The following is a 19,056-nucleotide window of genomic DNA, read 5'->3' as shown; positions in this document are numbered from 1 at the left end:
TTTAATAGCTAACGTGGAAGTATTTATTGTGGTCCATGGCTCTGTATCCTATATGCCTCTAACCCATGGGACTGCAGGGAGGATGCCTCTGTGTTTGTTGAATTAACATCAGTTTGCAAATGGTTTGCATCCTTCTTTGCACTTTTCCTTGTGAAAAGACACTGTTGGGTACAGCATTCTTTGGACTTACTTAAATGAGACCTTTGTTTGAGGACAATTCCATGTTGAGTTGCATCAGATACAGTAACCTCATAGCTTACATGTCAATGGAGGTTGGTTATCCTGAACTGAGAGGTCCTACCTGCTGTTTGTTATGAAATAACCCATGTTGTCCAATGCAGAAATTCCCAGACTTACAGGCTCTAACAACTGTTATGGATGGCAGTCAGTGAATGTAGGATTCACTCTTTCCACTTTTGGGCTGTTTGTCCATTTTGCCTGTATTTGATATGGGCTTTGCTGTAGACCGTAAGCTGCTTTTATTTTTGCCATTGATTATCTTCTAGAGGGTGGATTTTTGCCCTAGAATCACTCCTCATGTGGAAAATGTGGTGCCCTCATTCCTCCCCACTCACTTTTACACCAAGGGGACGTTTGCACCAAGATATATGTTGCTAGTTTTACAGATATTACTATGACAGAACTCTTACTTCTCAGTCAGGAGCATATGCCAATCCTAAAAGCAGATAAATCACATGTATCCCATCCATCTTCCAAGTTTTCCTCTAAGACCTTCTTGTATTTATTTTCTCTTTTCCTGTTTGAATTCAAAAATGTTTTGACTGAGTACAGCAAATCTATGGGTGTTGACAAGAGGGTTGTGTTGCTCCCTGTGTCATTTCTCCTCATATTTTTCCTGTCTTGTAAGCAGAAGAGAAAACAAATCCTTCCTGATAGCTGGCGAATGACAAGGTGTTGAAATGAGTCTGCTTGGCACCTCACATACTTCTAGCTGGTGTGTTGCAGGGTTGCATCACCAACTGATAAGCAGCGCACTAGGGCACGTATCTGGAATCCAGGCTCACCCTCATAATTCATAGTTTATGTGCTTATTTTTTATCACTCTTCCTTCTTCATTTGTATTTCCTCTTCCTTGAGTCAGCGTTTGAAAAACAGTGGCACCCACTGCAATACCCACCTGGCTCTTATGAGGAGGAGCTCACAGAATGTAAAGTGGTTTCTAGCATGTTACAAAAGTGGACATTGCCAGCTTAAAGCACATCTATTCCCTAAGTCCTCCCCATCTTCCCCTTCCTCATTTCTGGTTTCTCATTTGTAATCCCTCTCTCCTTTTCCTGCAAAAGGCAGGTCTTGCTGTCCCCATTTCTTCTCTAATAAGTGTATCTGTATTGAAGACCTGTTCTCAAGCAGCCCCTTAACAGTGCCTGTGTAATGCATATGCAAGTCTACATTGCCATAGAGATATCCCTCGGAAAATGAGTGTTAGGCTCATAGAGTCACAAGGTGTTTATATGGACTGACTGTGCCTTGGTCTTCCAGATGCATTTCTCAAGGTGTTTGGTCCCTTTCCATTTCACTCTCAGTCTCTGTAAGAAAATAAGGTGAAGAACTGTCTTCTGGAAAATACTTTTATTATCAAATTTCTCCTATACAGTGTTGTTACCCTTAGCAAGGTAATACAGATCTATGTACGCACTTGCTTAGAATTCAGTTGCACAAACAAAACAAAAAGAAAATAAGCAAACAACCTCTCTAGTGCAAATTAATGCCTTACATTAAGTTTTTCTGTTGTTTTCCTCTGAGTGGTCTCCAAGTTCATCCTTGGATGAGGGAAAGTCGTGCTTCTTACAAAAATAGATAGCATTTCAATTTCAGACAAGCATCGTCCTTACAGTACAGTGGGAGGTTACTTGCCAGCCTCTTAAGTCCTTAATTCTTCATGAAACTCATGAAATTTCTTCACCCATTTTTGGGGTGAGTCCAGTGTATACTTGGTATTGCACAGACAGGACATTGAAGCAGCAGAGGCTGTGTGAGGTGAAGGAGCAGCTCTCCGTGAGGAGGAAGTAGTCCAATGATAAGGACAGATTCAGTAATACATGTTCTTATCCCACCAGCCTGCAAGAGGTGAGGAAGAAAAAAGTGATTTTGGGGGCAAATGGTCCATTTTTAGGTCTATCAGTGGTAGCTAAGGCGGGGGGGGTGAGTGAGTGGCAGTGAACGAAAGGACTTAGGGTAAATGGAAAAGCTTATGGTAAATGTAGGAAATTCTACTTACTTCCTGGGTATCTCCTGATGAGCAGCTTCCGGACCTCATCATAGACCCATATCAACACAGCAAACGGTACAGCCACAAACCAGTACTGAAACCTGGGAGTGGGAGAAGAGATTCTCATTCAGAAGCATCTGAATTTCTGAGGCCTGGCTCTATGTCTGATTTCACTAATAGAAAATCTGGACTTTGTGCTGTTTTGCTTTTTTTTTTTCCTTCCCCTGTAACTTAAGCACTTAAATGGTTAGAAATGAGATTAGGTCCCTGCAAGCTGCCCAGGCATAAGTAGTTAACTGAACTAATGAATGAATTCCAGATACTGTTCAGAAGGAAATGTTGCCTGCTGGCATTACAGTCTCTGAAGATGTCAGAAAAATGGAACATTTTTGACAGGGATATGTTTAAAATAGAAGTCGCTTGCATGAAATTAAGTAAAAATGTTATATAATCTCACCAAAATATTGGTGATGCTGGACAAAATCTGGGTGTTTGTTCTACACAAGGAGGTTTCTGTACCCTTTACAGTAAATTCAGTAGGAAAAAAGTGATGTATTCTTTATAGAAGCTATGAAAATAATTCCCGTTTTGGTCAAGAAATTGTCCATCCTGTTCTTCGTAATGAATATTCATAAATATTTTATCCTAAAACTGTCCTGCATGGGCATCTTTCTCCCATTTGTGGGTTCAGGCAGAATGGTAAGTCCATGTCTGTTAGTACATATAGGAAAGGGAAGTGTGCCAGCATCAGAACTTACCTCAGAGGTGTGAAGTTCAGGGCTGTAACGTGTCCAAGACCATAAGTGAGAATCAGAGCAATTCCTATCTGGGAAAATATACCCACCCAGATGACTTTGTTCCTATAAGAAAATGACAGAGAAGTAGTTAAAGCCGATTCCTCTGCACACTGCAAAGGCTTGTGCCTTCCTGAGGCTCTGCTTGCTGGTTTGGACAACCAGCATGAGGTAGATGAGGAGCAGTGTGGTGTGAACTGGTGGGCTCTGAAGCATTGCTATGTATCTAAGGTTCCCATGTCTTTCCTGCTCCCATTCCTGACCCATGTAGAGCAGAGCTAGGCAGGCCTGCTGCCTGCATTACTCATGTCTCCTACTTGCAACGTGAATGTGCTCATTGTGACTCAGATACAAATGGAAGAAGGAAAAATACATAGGTGTAGGCTCTGTATCTGCAGATAAAGAAAGAAAACCAGTTTGCTTCCCTATCTGAAATACTCCAAATGCCAGCTTTGACATGCAGCCTCCATCCCACTAGATGTCTTTAATTCCCTGGCTTTCATGGGATTGACAGGCACAGAACCCTTTGCAAAGGACATCCAGCACTATTGTGGAGAGCTGGACCAGCTTGTGTTCCTTACCTGCAGGCTGCAGTTAGCTTGAAGCTCAAGTGACCTAACTATTGATAATTGATATTGTTCAACAACTGAACACGAAGGGGCAAATCTCTGAGCTAATTAGTGGTGGGTTAATTTAACCTTCCACCTGTCAGGTAAAGGACCAGAAAAACCTACCGGAAAAGACCCTGCTGGAAAATGGAATTTCTTCTTGTTTTCCTGATAATCAAATCTGCAACTTGCTGAATGGTGATGCTGACAAAGAAGGCAGTGTAGCCAGTCCACTGCAGGTACGTCCTCTGGTATTTAGTCTGCAAAGCAAAGGGGAAAAACAAATAGCTGTGTTATATCCGACACTCCTCTCTTGTGGAAGCAACTGTAAACCTTGGCAGGAAGATTTCCATTACAAAGGGATAAACTCAGTTATTCTAGATTAAGGTGTGCAGTGATCGGATTTGGGCCAATGTTTATATCTAAGCCTCCCTTTCTTTTCTTAATCTTGTGTTTTGGAGGAGAGCGTTGGATTTTAATGACGCAGTGTCAAGATATTGTGGTGCTTCTTTACCCATTCCTGTCCATAAGAGTCTTCAAAGTCATTAATAGCGTTGTTTTCCCAGTCGACTCGAACACCCAGCAGCGTGGAAGGGAGGAAGCCTTGTTCTGCATAGACTGTAAAATACGTCACGAAGGCTCCTATTGACTGCATGATACCTGCAAAGTCAAAGAGGGAGAATCAATTGTGTCATAGAGAGAACAGTTTGGGTTGGAAGGGACCTCAGGGATCATCAAGCTCCAACCCCCTTGCTGCGTGTAGGGCTGCCAGTCTCTATATCTAATAGGATATAGCAATCCTAATCTAGGATTGCTGGTTTAATTTCACGTTCACCTTTTCTAAGAAATGAAAGAACTTGTTTCTATCTCGTTCTGCAGATGCAAGGTGGTGTAATGGAGAATAGGCCAACCTACCAATCTGCAGATAGGAGTATATAGCCAGCTGCTCGTTCACCAGCCTGTCTTTCTTTTTGTTTCGAGGTCTCCTGTTCATAATATCGCTTTCAGCTTTTTCATAGGCTAATGCAACAGAGGGGATCTGCAACAGAGATAAACCATCAGGGTCTTGTAGCAGCATCTGTCCCTATACACCCAGCTTCTGGTACTTGTGAGGGTATTTCTCTATTCAGCTCTGAGGCAGCAACTTACAATGTCTGTTCCCAGGTCAATGAATAGGATGGTGATGGTGCCAATGGGCATTGGAATGCTGGCGATAATGTAGATAAGAAAGGGACAGAGCTCAGCAATATTCTTAGTCAGAGTGTAGGCGATTGTTTTCTTTAGGTTGTCAAAGATCAGGCGGCCTGGAGGAAAAGGAAAAGCTTCTGTAACAGCTGATTGCAAACATAGAATAAATAACCCAAAAACTTAATTTTTCTAACTAATTTAAGTGGAAGCAGCCATGGTTTATGTGTGTTCTCCATGTAGTTCCTCATACACCTTTAAGGTGCTTTTTTAATCCCTAAGCTGTTAACCTACCTTCCCTTTGACCCTCCTGAAAATGGTAATTAAAGTCTCAGTGAGAAAGATGGAAACTCCCATTCCTCAGCACGCTGTGGTTTTAATGCAAGCCATGAGCACTTTGCAGCTGGAGAAGGAGTTTATTTGTTTGGGTGCAGCACAGTAAAGATTCTGTACAAGCAAGTATTAAGGTTAAAATGTAAAGAAAACAGCTTGTATCTTTATGATGATAAGGACTGTGTAGGATCAAGATGAGAAATGTTTTTGTTTGGAGTTTGAACAAGCAAAGATAGCAAACCAATGCTCTACTTAGCAAGTATGTACAAGAGAGGAATGGTTTCCTTATTGTCTTTGTAGTGCCTTTGGATGGAAACAGTTTCCATTTTCTTTTTTCAAATACCAAAATCCTATTTTGATATCTGGGATGAAAATAAGGGAGACACTAGAGGAGCTGTTTGCAGAGAGGGATGCAGGAGGACAGGATCAGGAGGACTGACCAGCCAATGCTGTGTGGCTGTCAGCACCTTTCAGCTAAGAAAAGAGATAGCAATGTTATTTTTACCTTCTTCCACTCCTGTGACTATAGAAGCAAAGTTATCGTCCAGCAGTACCATATCAGCTGCATTTTTAGCTGCATCAGAACCAGCAATGCCCATAGCAATTCCAATATCTGCTTTTTTAAGAGCAGGGGAGTCATTGACTCCATCTCCAGTCACAGCAACAACTGCACCCTGCAACACACAAAAGGATCCAAATGTGGGGTTGTAGAGGATGTGGTGCCTTCTTTCTCTGAGGACATTCAGCTCTCAGCACTCTTCTCAGTCTCATTAAGTCTCTAGAATTAATATGGTAGGCTCAGACTGCGTGCAGCAGATGGCTAAATAGGTGTCTGTGTGTTGTCAAGGTTGACTCCACAGTCAGCAGAGAGAAATGGGAAATTCAGGGACCCCAGACATGATCTGTCCTTTTCTTTTGTGCAGTGCTTACAGACTCACTTGGTTTACAATTAAGATTAAAACCTTGTAGCTGTTCAGCTAGAGACCCTTTGTATCCTATCCCAACAACTCTGACCATTGGCATGCTATGTTGGGAATCCAGAAGATGGAAAGCTGGTCATTCAATTCAGCTTTATCTTCCAATGAAACCATCTACTGCAAAGGATCCTCTACTGCTTGGTGTAAAATCTCACAGCTGGGTAGCAACACAGTGTTCTGAGTGGGAAAAAGCCTGACAAACTGATTAAAGCAAATGCAGAACGTCCTGTCCCTTTGGGGATTTAGCACAGTGTCACTACTGATAAATATTGCCATGGACAGAATGGCTTAGAAGCTCTCAGTACTAAACACAGCGTGTAGACTGAGTGGCTCAAGAGGGGGGAAAGGGGATGTTCCTCTGAGTCCTTCTCCATCCACTGAGAGTGTGGGTGTCCAAGCAGTACAGAACACATTTACTTTGTCTGCCAAAGGGCATTAAAAAGAAACAAAATTAAAAATGAGATTTAATGGGAAGATTTTTATCCTCTTTTCTTTTTTTTTTCCTCCCTCTCTTCCCCGAAAGCAATTCAGGCTTAAACTTGAAGAGCTGTTAATGCTGATTGGAAAGCTTAGTGCTGGCATAATTGCATAAGTGAAAATAGTGGCTTGTGCTGGATCTCCATCCCTGTGAAGTGCAGGCATGGTGGTAGCATTGCTTTTGATTTGCAGCATCTATTTGGAAGATGTGGCAGAGGGGAAAATCATTGAATGACAATCTGCATCTTCTCTGGAGCACTATATTTGTCATTTCTTTCCTTGTGCCTCCTGTGCTGGCTGCGCTCTGTGCTCCCTTACATAATGCTGCATGCGAGTGGGACAATCCCTCTTTAAATCCTGCCTTAGATTCATGCTTACTGTGGGTTCTTTTGCAGTCTTTGAAAGTAATCTAGATAAGGCTTGGTCACAGATAAATCACGCGATGACATTTTGTGGGATTCATATCTTGCTTCTTGTCTAAACATTCCTGTGGGAGGGAAGTACATAGGTCTAAATGGCCACAAGAGATAAGATGAGAGGATGTGGTAATATGTGGCTTTGATCTGGGTTTAAAGAATTCCTGGGTGAAGGCTCCTTCCCAAAGAGTGTGCAAATCTCTACCCAGGATGCTTGCTGTGCATCCCAGCAGCACCTCTGAATTACAGCAAGCCTGTCAGACCCCTCAGCACAGCTCTGAGGCATTCGTGCTTTGGAGAAGCTCATTTTGTCAGTAGGAGTTCAGAGTCTGTAGCAGGAATTTAAAGAACTTGGGTTCTGTCCAGAGAGGACAGTGATTGTGGCAATCTGTGTGATGCTGCTCTGGCACAGTGAGAGCAGTATGAACAGAGCTCAGAGTGCACTGGAAATTGCCTTCCGCTGTCACCTGGGTGATGATACCAGTGGAAATGCAGCAGAGCTGTGTCTGTGCAGAAGCTTGTGCACCTCTTACCTGTCTTTGGCAGCCTTCAACTATGATAAGTTTCTGTTGGGGCGATGTCCGTGCAAAGACGATCTCCGAATGGTTGCACAAAACTTCATCCAGCTCCTGCAAGGTCATGTCCTTCAGCTCCATCCCGTTCACTACGGCTGCTGTAGCCTCCCTGTGATAACCACGGGTATGTTTTCAGATCAAAAGGCTTAGATAGAGAACAGTGCACTCATAGAATGAATGCAGCTTAACAGTGAGGAGAGCAGCAAGTTGAGTTAATTTCACAAGCATTAGTTAATCAGCAGGTGTTGAATGAAGGCTGCTGCAGAAACCCAGACTGAATTAGTTACCTAGATACAGGGGGAAGTAATTAGAGCTTCTGCCAGAGCAGACTTAACAACAGCAAATGCATTTTCAAGAGTACTCTGAGAGATGGGGGGGTAGATGAGAGTGGAGGAGGAAGACGTCTCTAAAGACATCTCTGTCTTTGAAAGAGGAGCTCATAGAGTTTGGCTAAAAGCACTGTAGAAGAAGGCATAGCTCTCAGGAAATGAAGGCAGTGGGTATCACAGATATTCTGCCTGCTCTTACTGTCTGTTGACTTGCTCAACAGGAATGTTGAGGCGCTTTGCAATGTCTTCCACTGTCTCACTGGTGGCTGAAATGATGCCCACGCTCTTGGCAATGGCCTTAGCAGTGATCGGGTGATCACCAGTGACCATGATAACCTGAGGAAGGGAGAAGTGCTTGGAGTCAATGACAAATACACGTGCTGTGGATGCAGAGAGATTAGGTGAAATATCTATTATTCTAGACCAGGAAGCAGTTTAGAATCTGAACTTGGAAAGCTGTGCTATTTACATAACAAAGATGGGTTGTGGCTACTGATTTCAGTCTGTATTCAGTTCTCTACCTCTTGTTATTGACACCATTTTATAAGAGCTGCGAAAAAAAATCTTTATCATTAGTTATAACACAGAGTAAAGAAACCTTTTCTTATGAGATTTCATGCTACGTATACTGAGGTTACAGTCTTTAGGAATATTGTGAGATCCCCACCTTGATCCCAGCGCTGCGGCACTTTGAGACGGCATCTGGCACTGTGGAACGAGGCGGGTCAATCATAGATAAGAGCCCAACAAAGCATAGATTGGAGGTGGGAAAATTCATGGAATCTGTGTCAAATGGGTAGGTGTCTGGAAACTCATTTTCAGGCAGGTACAGGTGACAGAAACCTGAAAGGAGATGCATGTTGACTGAATGTACAGGAAATAATGAAAGAAAGTGCAGAGCTTGCTGTAGCTTAGCATCACATTTTTTTCTCGGCTATAAATTCCAGTGCATTTAACCATTTGCTTTCTATGGAGGATTATTTAGCCTGCAGTTGTAACTTTGTTTTGGCTGCACAGTGTTTCAGATTGACATGGGTATATAGCAGTAAGAGCATCCCTGCCACAGGGAGCTTACATCATGGCAGTGAGTATTTAGCAGCCTGCATAGTAGGCAGCACACTTTGCTTTTTACCCTTCACTGCAAGGGGAACAAAGTCCATACACACAGGATTTGAACTCCCTATTTTGCACCGCAGTTCTCTTATAGTCCCTCTATTTAGGACTCACCAAGCACTCTTTCTCCCAGGCCTCCCAGCTCCATGTATGCTGTTTGGAAAGCTTCTGCCTTTTCACTGTCGAGTGGTTCTTCTTTCCCATTGATCATGATAGTGCTGCATCTCTCTAAGATCCTCTCTGGGGCGCCTTTCATCACCAGCAGAAAGCGTTTGTCATTGGGATCGTCAGTCTCATGAATGGAGAGCTGTGTGCCACAATATGAAGTCATTTAAAAATAGCATATACTGTCCTTACGTGTTACCATTTTGGCTCACTTTACATAGAAATAATATTTATTCTCCTTTCTCACGTATCATTCTTTCCATTGAATGAAATGAACTACAGTTATTGTAGGTTAAATCTTCCCTGTCATTGAATTCACCTATTAAAGCTTCCAGGTCACAAACTGCTGCATTGGATAAACTGATGGAAACACTGAAAGCTGGAAACAGTCTGACCTGTTCCCAAGAACTGAAACACACCTGGAATTTGTTGGTAGAGTTGAAGGGAATTTCAGCCACTTTCTTGTTCCGTGCTCGAATATTCATGACATCACCCAGGACAACCTCTGCAAATTTCAGCAGAGCTGTTTCAGAGGCATCACCCACCACAACTCTCTGTATGGATGAGAGAAGAGACAGTTGGTAACACATGTACTTCTAAACCTCTTTCGTGACAGCTTATATGGTTCTATAAGATGCTGTGTGCTTGAGCAGCAGTGATAAAGCAGCAGTTATCTCCAAAATATCCTTGTGCTAAAAGATTTGCCTTAGATTTTTTTCATGAGTTGATAGCCTATAGTGAGTTAGAAGGCTGGAGCCAAATAGAACAGCTTGTGTGTATTGCTCAACCAAAGGAAAAGGAAGAAGTTGATGTGAAGCGGTACCTTCATTATCGGGAGGTTCTCCTGTCCTGGTCTGAATTCTGCTCGGTTGCATAGAGTTACAATTTTTGATAGTGCTGTCCATGATGGAGAGCTTTGGTCAAAAGATTGGGCTGAAGAGAAGCAAAATGAACACAGCATCCTTTAGCAATCTATGTAGTAGAAGTAAAGGCTCAAGTTTGAACCAACACAATTGAATTGTTTGCAAAATAAGGTTGTACTTTTGATAGGTTTTGTTACAGAAAAACACTTTAACAGGAAGTTTACAGCGATCAGCTGTTTTGGCAAAGTTACTTAGATAAAGTTTCTGTGCTTCTTTCCCTCCCAAATTCAGTGTTAGTGCACCTGGAATTAGAACCTCCTCCAGGCTTATTTTCTGTGATAGGAATTGTTTTGTTCTTATCTCTATGTGGCAAAGAGGGGACTTTCCTATTGCACACTGCATTTGTGTGTGGCAGCGAGGTGTATCTGTTTTAGCTCTGAACAGATAAACCTCATTGATATCAGTTGGACAGACTGTAAGTGGGAAACATCCCGTGTAGCCACCCTTTTCCACATCCCCCACTGCCATATTTACTTGTTTGATCTTCACTGGTGTCAGCTGAGTAGATTTGATTATCAAACCAGAGGTGGGCAACAGTCATCCTGTTCTGCGTGAGGGTCCCTGTCTTGTCAGAGCAGATGATGGAAGTAGAGCCAAGTGTTTCCACAGCTTCCAAGTTCTTCACCAGACAGTTTTTCTTTGCCATCCGCTTGGCTGTCAGAGACAGACTTACCTGGTAGGAGTAAATAAAGAAGTTCAGCTTGTTGCCAGTGAGGTACCATTAAAGACTTTTTTTTTAATTATTGACTTCATGTGCAGACTTACTGTTACAGTGGCTAGCAGTCCCTCTGGCACATTTGCCACAATGATGCCAATGAGAAAAATGATGGAGTCCAGAATCTTGTATCTCATTGATACAGAAATAATGAAGAAGAGGACGCCAATGGAAATGGCCACTCCTGCCACCAGGTAGACAAAGTGTTCTATCTCAATAGCAATGGGTGTCTTCTCATTTCCTACTCCTGATGCAAGAGAAGCAATCCTCCCAATGATCGTGCGGTCCCCCGTGTTGATTACAATTCCAGTAGCTGTGCCTGCAGGGAAATAAGACCATCAGCTCCAAGACTGGTCTCCCTACGCAGTACTGGTTAACAAAGACCCCTTTCAGCCTTAATGTGGCTGAGACCTCACCCCAGAATTATTTATTTTCCCTTGGGTTTTGTCTTTCCTTCCCTTTCTATTTTCCTTAGTGAGTCTTTTCTGATGGTGTTGCAGTGGTAATGCAGCATTACCCAAGGCACTGTGTAGTTTCCTAGCAGGTAGTCTGTTAGGTATAACACCTGCTTTTTGGTTCTGAGAACAGGAGCAACACCTTCAAGTATACAGAGCCCTTTCACAGAAGCATCTACAAGTACATAAGAGGCCTCTGCAGCTTGACGTTTCTAAAGGTGATGATTGAAAGGCCACAATAGAACTGCAGTTAATTGCTTGTCGCGCCCATAACTAGGTTAGGTGTTAAAACAAAGGTCTCGCTGCTTGACATGGTGGAACAACCTGCTCAGTACTGCAGGTTTTATTTTGGTGTCCTTTGGAAAACCATTTCTTACAGCAATCAAACCATTCTGGAATTCCTTGAGGCAGAATAAGTTCAAAGTGAGTTAAAAGTATTATATAGCACTCCCTACAGGTGCCATTTTTGGAGGTCATTGCTGGCTACAAACCTTCCACACAGGTGGTGGAGTAGAATGCAATGTTCCTGGTCTCCAAGGGGTTCTCGTGGGTGAAGTCACAGGAGCGGGGCTGTGGTTCTGATTCCCCTGTGAGTGAAGAATTGTCCACCTTTAATGAAACGGAGACATGCCCATATTAAAGTCAGTAACACGCAGTTCTGTGCAGCCCAAAGGAAGGCTGCAGCATGTTTAATAACAGGTGACAGGGCCATCATCTCTCAGCGCTGTTCTGTGTGATGACTGTCACTGTGGGGATGTATTTCAGCAGGAAATTGGTTCAGTCCACGCTGTGTGTTTGTTGGTGGGATTTTCAGTGGCAGCCTGAAAGGTGAAGACCTCACTCCAGGTCTCTGGATGTATGTAGTGCAGTGTTGCTATGTCTGCTGCTGCCCTGGCAAAAAGCATTGCTAGAACACGTTATGGCTATAATGGCATGTTCTGATGTTCAGGAAGCAGGGATGTTAGTATGGCATGAGCTGAGCATCTCAGTAGAGCTTCTGTATTCTGTGTCTTAAATGTTGTTGAATTTTAAAGCTCGAATAACTTGTACTAGATGTGCAGAAATAGTTTATGTCATAAAAGCCTCTAAACCATTCTTACGCTCTCTTAGTGTGCTCTATAAAGCACTGCTTACCTTGCACCCCTGAGCAGCGATCAGACGAATGTCTGCTGGGATCCTGTCTCCACCCTTTATTTCCACAATGTCTCCTACTACCAGCTGGTCTGCTGGCATTTCCTTCTTTTCTCCATCTCTGATGACGAGAGCTTGCTGAAAGGCAGAAATAAGACCCAAATGAGTATGGTGCTGCCCTCTAAACACCCAACCAAGAGGTAGATTCAAGTTGTGCTTATTGCTTATATGTAAGGGGCTTATATAAAAGTCCCACTTCAGTCATTTTGAGGTGCGTTATCAGGGTGAGCCTTCATCCCAAAAGAAATGCCTTGGTTAATCTCACCTGTGGAATCATTTTACTGAAGCTGGCCATGATGTTTGTGCTTTTTGCTTCCTGATAGTAAGCGAAGATACCAGTGAGGATGACGACCAGTGCAAGGACTACACCAAGGTAGAGCTGATAAATGAAAGAAATAATCCAGTTAGCTGAAAGTAGTTCCTCTGGTGGAGTAAATCATATAGTTCTGTATGGTTTCAAGAAACTTAAAATGAGGGATTGAAGCAGACTAAAAGTCAAATTGAGAAGAGAGCTTTCAAGTTTTGCCTTGCTGTTGATCAAGTAAAGTTTCTGGGGTATAAAGAGATATAATGGCAAATGTCCCGTCTCTCTAAAAACCTCTAAATCAAACCTGGCATGATCCTGAATCAATTATATTCCTAGCAGAGAACTAAAGTCAAAGATTCCAGTGTGTTCAGGTATTGTGATTACAGGCAGTAGTTATAAAACCTTTGGACAGGCACTCTTAGAAGTGGTATGTCAGGTATTTAACAGAACTGTTCAGTAGTAAAGGGAGAGTCCTGAAGGAACAAAAGGCCTCCTGGTTGTTACTGAGTAACTATGAAGTAGTATTTCAATTACTTAGATTGTCAAAGGGTCGCGTACTCGCTTTGTAGTTATTCAAACACTTACATTGTCAAAGGCTGATTCAACTCCCTGGCCCAACTGAATGCCAAATGAAATCCAGGAGAAGACAGCTCCAATCCATAAGAGGATGGAAAACCCTCCCACCATCTGCTTGAGGAACTTAACAATTTCAGGAGTGGCTTTGGGAGGAGTGAGTGAGTTGGGACCATCACGAGCCAGGATCTCTGCTGCTCTTGCACTGGAGAGACCCTGCAAAAGGAAATGCCACGTTTATCATGGAGTCACAAAAAACAGGTTTTTATCTCAGCTTAGAAAAAGTGTGTGCTGCTTGTCTCCTAAGCATTATTAGTGTTATGGATCGGTAACCTGTGCCTTTGATTTCCGAAGGTTAGGTGCTGTGCACTGAGATGCTGCTTGTTTGAGGCGTTATTGGGAGCTAGTGCTCTATGGTTATGCAGGCATCCATGAGTGCATCTTTGTCAGTCTGCCAATTGGAATGCTTTCCCACTGCCTCCATGCAGCTGTAGATTAGCCAGAGGTTAAAGGAAGGCATCTGAATCAGGAAGTTTCTCAATGATGCCCTATGGACTTACTCTGTCGATGCTTGTGCCGTACTTTTCCTCCAGTTGTGAAGTGCTGAGTTTGTGGTCATCCTGGATTCCAAAATAGAGAGAAAATAGCAGACAGTGAGCAGAGTAAGTTTTGTATCAGGATCTGGAGGTGGTTCTAAGTGCCTGGATCTGGAGCTATGGATCCAGTTGCTAGAATGGCATCCCACTTCCACAAACAAACAGTATAGATCATCAGAAAAAGTACAAGTCTCCTCTTATCCACTCGCACCTCTGGCATTTGCTCCTATTTTCCTATTTGCAAAGCATTTACAACACTTGTCTTCTGCTGGACGGAAATGGCTTTCACCACAAACGTCAGCGTTCTGTAGAGTCAAGAAGCTTAACTGGTAAGTGTGAAAAGCTTTGAGATAGACTCGAGGAGCTGCTAGAAGTGTACACACCGCTGGGAGCTGGTGCTTTCTTTTGGTTTTATGCATATATCTGTAAATCTCTCCTGCAAATCTCTCACAGGAGCAGGATGGGGTTCTCATTTTAATTGCTCAACACAAATACTTGGTCTTTATGCATTACAGGACCATGCATTCAGTACCATAACCCACCAATGGGATATAATGGGATGTGTGTGACAGTAGCTTTGGTGTCTGATTGAGAAAGGGAGGGAGGGCATGTGGAATGATTTGCTGTGGTCTTGTGGAAGGAGGCAGCAGGTTCTAAGTTAAGAAAAGAGCCATGGGAGAGGGCAATGAGAAAGCTCTCCTCCTTCCCCCGCAGTGACATGGCTGTGGTATCACTGACCCAATTATATCTTGTGGTGAACAGAGGTTTGGAAGCCAAGAATTTGTGAGTTCTCACCATTGTTTTCACAATGATTCATTGCTGCTCGGATGAGTCAATTAAACTGTCTGTGCTTTGATTTCTCTTTAGAAACATGAGAGTGCTGTTACATCCCCAGTGGTAAAGATGGGCTACATTGAGAATTATTTAGCTGGGACTGAATAGAGCTCAGAAAGATGATAGAGAAATTGATTGCTTGTTTGGGGGTTTCTTTACCTTTGAAATACTGCCTAACCTGTGCATTGCCTTTGCTGTGAGCTGTTCTTAAAGCAGTCCAGAAAAGAGGTCAGAATAATTAACTTCATGTTTCAGATTGGGAAACTGAAACATGCATGGAGGAAATGAGTTTTCCAAACCCAGCCAGCGGATCCCTAGCAAGCCAGAAGGAAATGCAGGTTCCTTGAGCTCCATGCTCATTCTTTGAATTACATTGCAGGGAAAAAACTTTGTAAAGCTGAGGCATCCTTCTAGATCTACTAGCAATCTCTGGAGCAAGATATTTTGCTCCTCTCTTCCCTCTTCTTCCTGGCTGGCTGTGCAAATGACAGCTGAGGGAAGGAAGCTTATAGTAATTCCATCTGGGAAAGCACAGACCTTGGTAGGGATGCACTGCTCTGTACCAGTGGTGGCTTCATCAAGCCAGAATCATACTTTCATTACAGATATTGATCCTGCACAGCTTTTCTATCAGCCATACTTTAGGGGCGTAAGGAAGCTTATTCCTCCCTGTTGGATTTTCAGCACTGGCACTTCCATTCACCAGCATTCATTCAAGCAGTGGTTGAGGCTGTCCTGCCAGCTGATGGAGATTTAGCAATACTCACCAGGTCCAGTTCTTTCTTCAGTTCTTCATTCTTTTTTTTCTTGTTGCCCTTCAGGTCTTTGTACTTCTCTTCATCTCCAGTCTCTGTTTTTTCCAGATCTTTTAGCCCATTGATCTCAACTGAATAAACATCAGACTTTTTCTGTGGAAGAAGGAAGGTTTTAGCTTTGTTGCATGCACCTGAACAGATCAGATCTAGACAAATGCTCCTTTTTCTTTGCTAAGTTAGGAATTGCTACTGTTTTCTTCTCCTGGCAACTCTGAGTGCTATCCCTGTGCTGCCCAAGACCTCAGAAGGAAAGAAAGGAGAAACTGAATGAGAACATTTCTTCTTTGGTTGTTCCTACAGCTTTTTAGAGACACAACTTCAATGTCATTTTTAATTAAAATTACCATTTACATGTTTATATTGACATGTTTACAGCAGATGGCATTAAATGGAGGCAAACAGCTTATTGGGCTGCCAGAGAGAACCAAGCCAGTTACTTTTTGTCTTCACTCATAATGGTGTAGTAACAGGTAAGTAACCCAGGGATGCTGCCAAACCTCTGACGTTCTGCTTTATGGATAACATAACTTGAGGAGGGTTGCATCCTCCTAACTTTACGTTAACACCGTAATCTGAAGGGCAGACTTCCTGTGTTGCCCATTTGCCTGCTTCTATAATCATAACGTTCCAGATCCTAATTACGTTGTAAATTACATGCCATTCCTTGGAAGGACTATTGGTTGACCCCATTTCAGAGGCTTCTTTAGAGATTAACCATCAGACTCTCATGAGAGTTATGCTGGATCTTATCTGACAGTGTGCTTTACTAGTGGGATGGATGTGCTGGTGTGCTGCTGATAGGTACACACACATTTTGCAGGACATTTATCATTGTTTAGATTCCCACAGAGGAAATATTTCAGGTGAATTGAATGTAGTCGTCCTGTATAAAGCCTAAATCAGACAGCTTAAGTGATGGAAACAATGAGGAAAGAAAGGGTTTAGATATCTCATTGCTTACTAGTATTCTGAACTCCAGACTGACCTCCTGTCCTCAGATGCCCTTTCATTAAAGGAATGTTGAAGTCTTGACATTTTATCTTGAGGAAGGGAAAAGCTAAGAGCTGGTGAGTGGTTCTGGCAGTTACAAGCCTGAAATCCTTCTAAAGCACTTCAGTTTGTTAGATAAATATCCCAGATACAGAACTTCTCTATTACAGGATGTTCTAAATTTTGAATCACACCAAAGACACACAATCTGGTTCATCTGCTGGGATTCTTCCTTTACACTCCTACTCCCTCCCTTAAACTATCCAACTTGAAGATCTGTCTGGCTTTTCAAATCTCCAGCAGATAGACCAAGATAGAGAGAAAGCAGCTGCCTATCATGACAACCTAGCAGGAAAAGGAGAAGAAAGAAAATGGGTGAAGGCAGTAAATGCTGTTGATTGCTGTGCATGATGTACATATAACCTCTAACCTGCACATTTTCATAAAATCTCAGCTTTTAGTATTTGCAAGAGAGTTCATGAAAGCATGGATTACAAAACTAGCCATTCCTGGAGGTGTTTTCTATCCAGTCTGATCTCTTCTCATTTTAGGGTTGGAAGTGCATACATATCAAGATTGACAACTTTAGTCATTAAGACTGGATGCCCAATAGTTTAATACCAATTCTTTGCTTTGCTTATTTTTCTGATAAACATACATTAATTTAGAGCTTGTTAGTAGGAAGGAATTCATGCAGTAGTGAACATTGTACTCACCTTTACCATCTTGGTGAGCTTATTCCTTTCCAGATGCAATGAAGCAGCCAAGCCAAAAGCTCCAGATGAAAAGCAAAAGCCCAAAAGGAGAGAAGAGTAACTCAGAACACTTCTGGCTGTTGCAGTGCAGAAGCTCACAGGGGTGGTAGTTCAACAAGCAGATGTTAGCTGGAATCCTGCTTGCGTTTTGGCATCCTTCAGGCAGGACGAGTTTGTTGTCCAAAGCCTGTGGAGAAGGAGCACTGTTTGCTGGTGCTTTATAAATCAGCATCTTGTGCTGCCACTCCACCCCTCCCCTTCCAGGTCCAGCCCATCTTCTGTTTCACCTGTAGTAGGTGGAAAAATACCACGGTAATGGGCATGTGGGTTTCAGGTCAGATAGTTTCTAATTATTCCTTTGTAGTGTTTGCTCATGACTAGGGAACAGGTGTATTATTCATCTTGCTAGAAGCAAAGAGTTTCCTTCAGAGGCTTTCCAGCACTGGACTCCCTTTGCATATCCAGCTGTTACAGCAACATCTGCTGGAGTAAAGGAAGTCTGTGCTTGTGTTGTGCCTCCTAGCTGCTGCTGTGATGCTCTGTGTGCTGCCTATGGTCCCTAGAAGCCCAATCCCTGCCCTGTGTATGTACTGGGGGTTTAGTGGAGCAGTGTCCCATTAAGTTTCTGAACTTGGCATTCACTCTTTATTTGTGGATTACATTTGTTGTGTTTTCAACTTTTATACATAGATAAAAGAAAGTGTTTTGAGTAAGAGCACTTACCCAAATATTGAATGTTAATGGTCTTGTACCAATTACAAGCTTCAATATGGAAGTGAGAAAGACGACACATGTGATGCCCCACACTTGGTATCTCACCAGTCAGAAGTAATGTTAACTTTTTCTACATCCCTGCAGTTTTACTGCATTAAAATGAAGTTATACATGTGGAAATATTATTTCTGCTTTAACATTACTTTGGGTAAGAGTGTCTTCTATCTGCCTGGAAGAAGACAACCAAGAAACATCCCTTACTACTGAAACAGATCCATGTTCAGATTATGGATGGACTGCAATGAGTAGAGTGTCATACCTCCTTAAATGATGATCACATTTATAAATAGCTTTATTTATACTTCTCAGTTTACATCTGTTGGTCTTTTTCTATGGCATTCTCCATCTTAAGACATTATGCAAGGTACAGAAGTGCACCTCAAAAGGTTTCAGATTCATTTTCAGCTGTTTATTTTATTGAGAGCTGGTTTGTATCCTGGAGCTTGAATAGAAACCTTTTCATTAACATACAAGTACTTGAGATTTCGTAATATGCGCCATGTTCAAGAGCACACACTGACTGTATCCATTGATTCCCATTACCAAGGCATTAGAACCATGAGGATCGAGAAGTGTGGTGAGCAGATTTAGCACCAAACTCACTGCTGACACTGGAAATGAGGGGGTTTCAAAAGCAAACACATACTTGGAAATAGAGAAATGCCATCCAGACACGTAGTTGTGTTGTCCATTGCATTTATTAGTCAAATCAACAGGCTGGAGAATGTGGAAACAGGGTAGTATTCTTGGCTTCTTCCTTGATAACTTTTAACTGGGAACTTGGATTCACAACCCATCAAGGAACACAGGGATGTATATAGAATCCTGCTGTTAATTGACTTGTAGAAATAAGTAAGAATTCATGATTTAGGATGTCATCTGGGTCATTTTAGCAGGTTTTGCATTTCTCAAAGTCACAACAACTT

The 19,056-nt window shown here is 42.5% G+C and overlaps 1 protein-coding gene across 1 annotated transcript; it reads right to left on the bottom strand.

Moving 5' to 3' along the window:
• Positions 1-1,575: 1,575 nt before the first annotated feature.
• Positions 1,576-17,600, bottom strand: ATP12A (ATPase H+/K+ transporting non-gastric alpha2 subunit). The gene is made up of 23 exons (XM_085526122.1): positions 17,318-17,600; positions 15,564-15,704; positions 13,927-13,986; positions 13,379-13,582; positions 12,752-12,865; positions 12,430-12,564; positions 11,787-11,904; positions 10,891-11,159; positions 10,600-10,798; positions 10,026-10,135; positions 9,622-9,756; positions 9,152-9,344; positions 8,592-8,767; positions 8,124-8,260; positions 7,554-7,704; positions 5,656-5,824; positions 4,782-4,936; positions 4,548-4,671; positions 4,147-4,292; positions 3,759-3,892; positions 2,989-3,090; positions 2,240-2,331; positions 1,576-2,079 (listed from the first exon to the last, which is right to left on the bottom strand). The coding sequence occupies exons 1-23, from the start codon at positions 17,324-17,326 to the stop codon at positions 2,051-2,053; spliced, it is 3,102 nt and encodes a 1,033-aa protein (XP_085382248.1). The 5' UTR covers positions 17,327-17,600; the 3' UTR covers positions 1,576-2,050.
• Between the last annotated feature and the right edge of the window lie 1,456 nt (positions 17,601-19,056).

Source organism: Coturnix japonica, chromosome 34, assembly GCF_054131305.1.
Source record: "Coturnix japonica strain WE chromosome 34, WE-NBRP24, whole genome shotgun sequence".
NCBI classification, from domain to species: Eukaryota; Metazoa; Chordata; class Aves; order Galliformes; family Phasianidae; genus Coturnix; species Coturnix japonica.
This window is presented reverse-complemented; position numbering and strand designations above follow the sequence as displayed.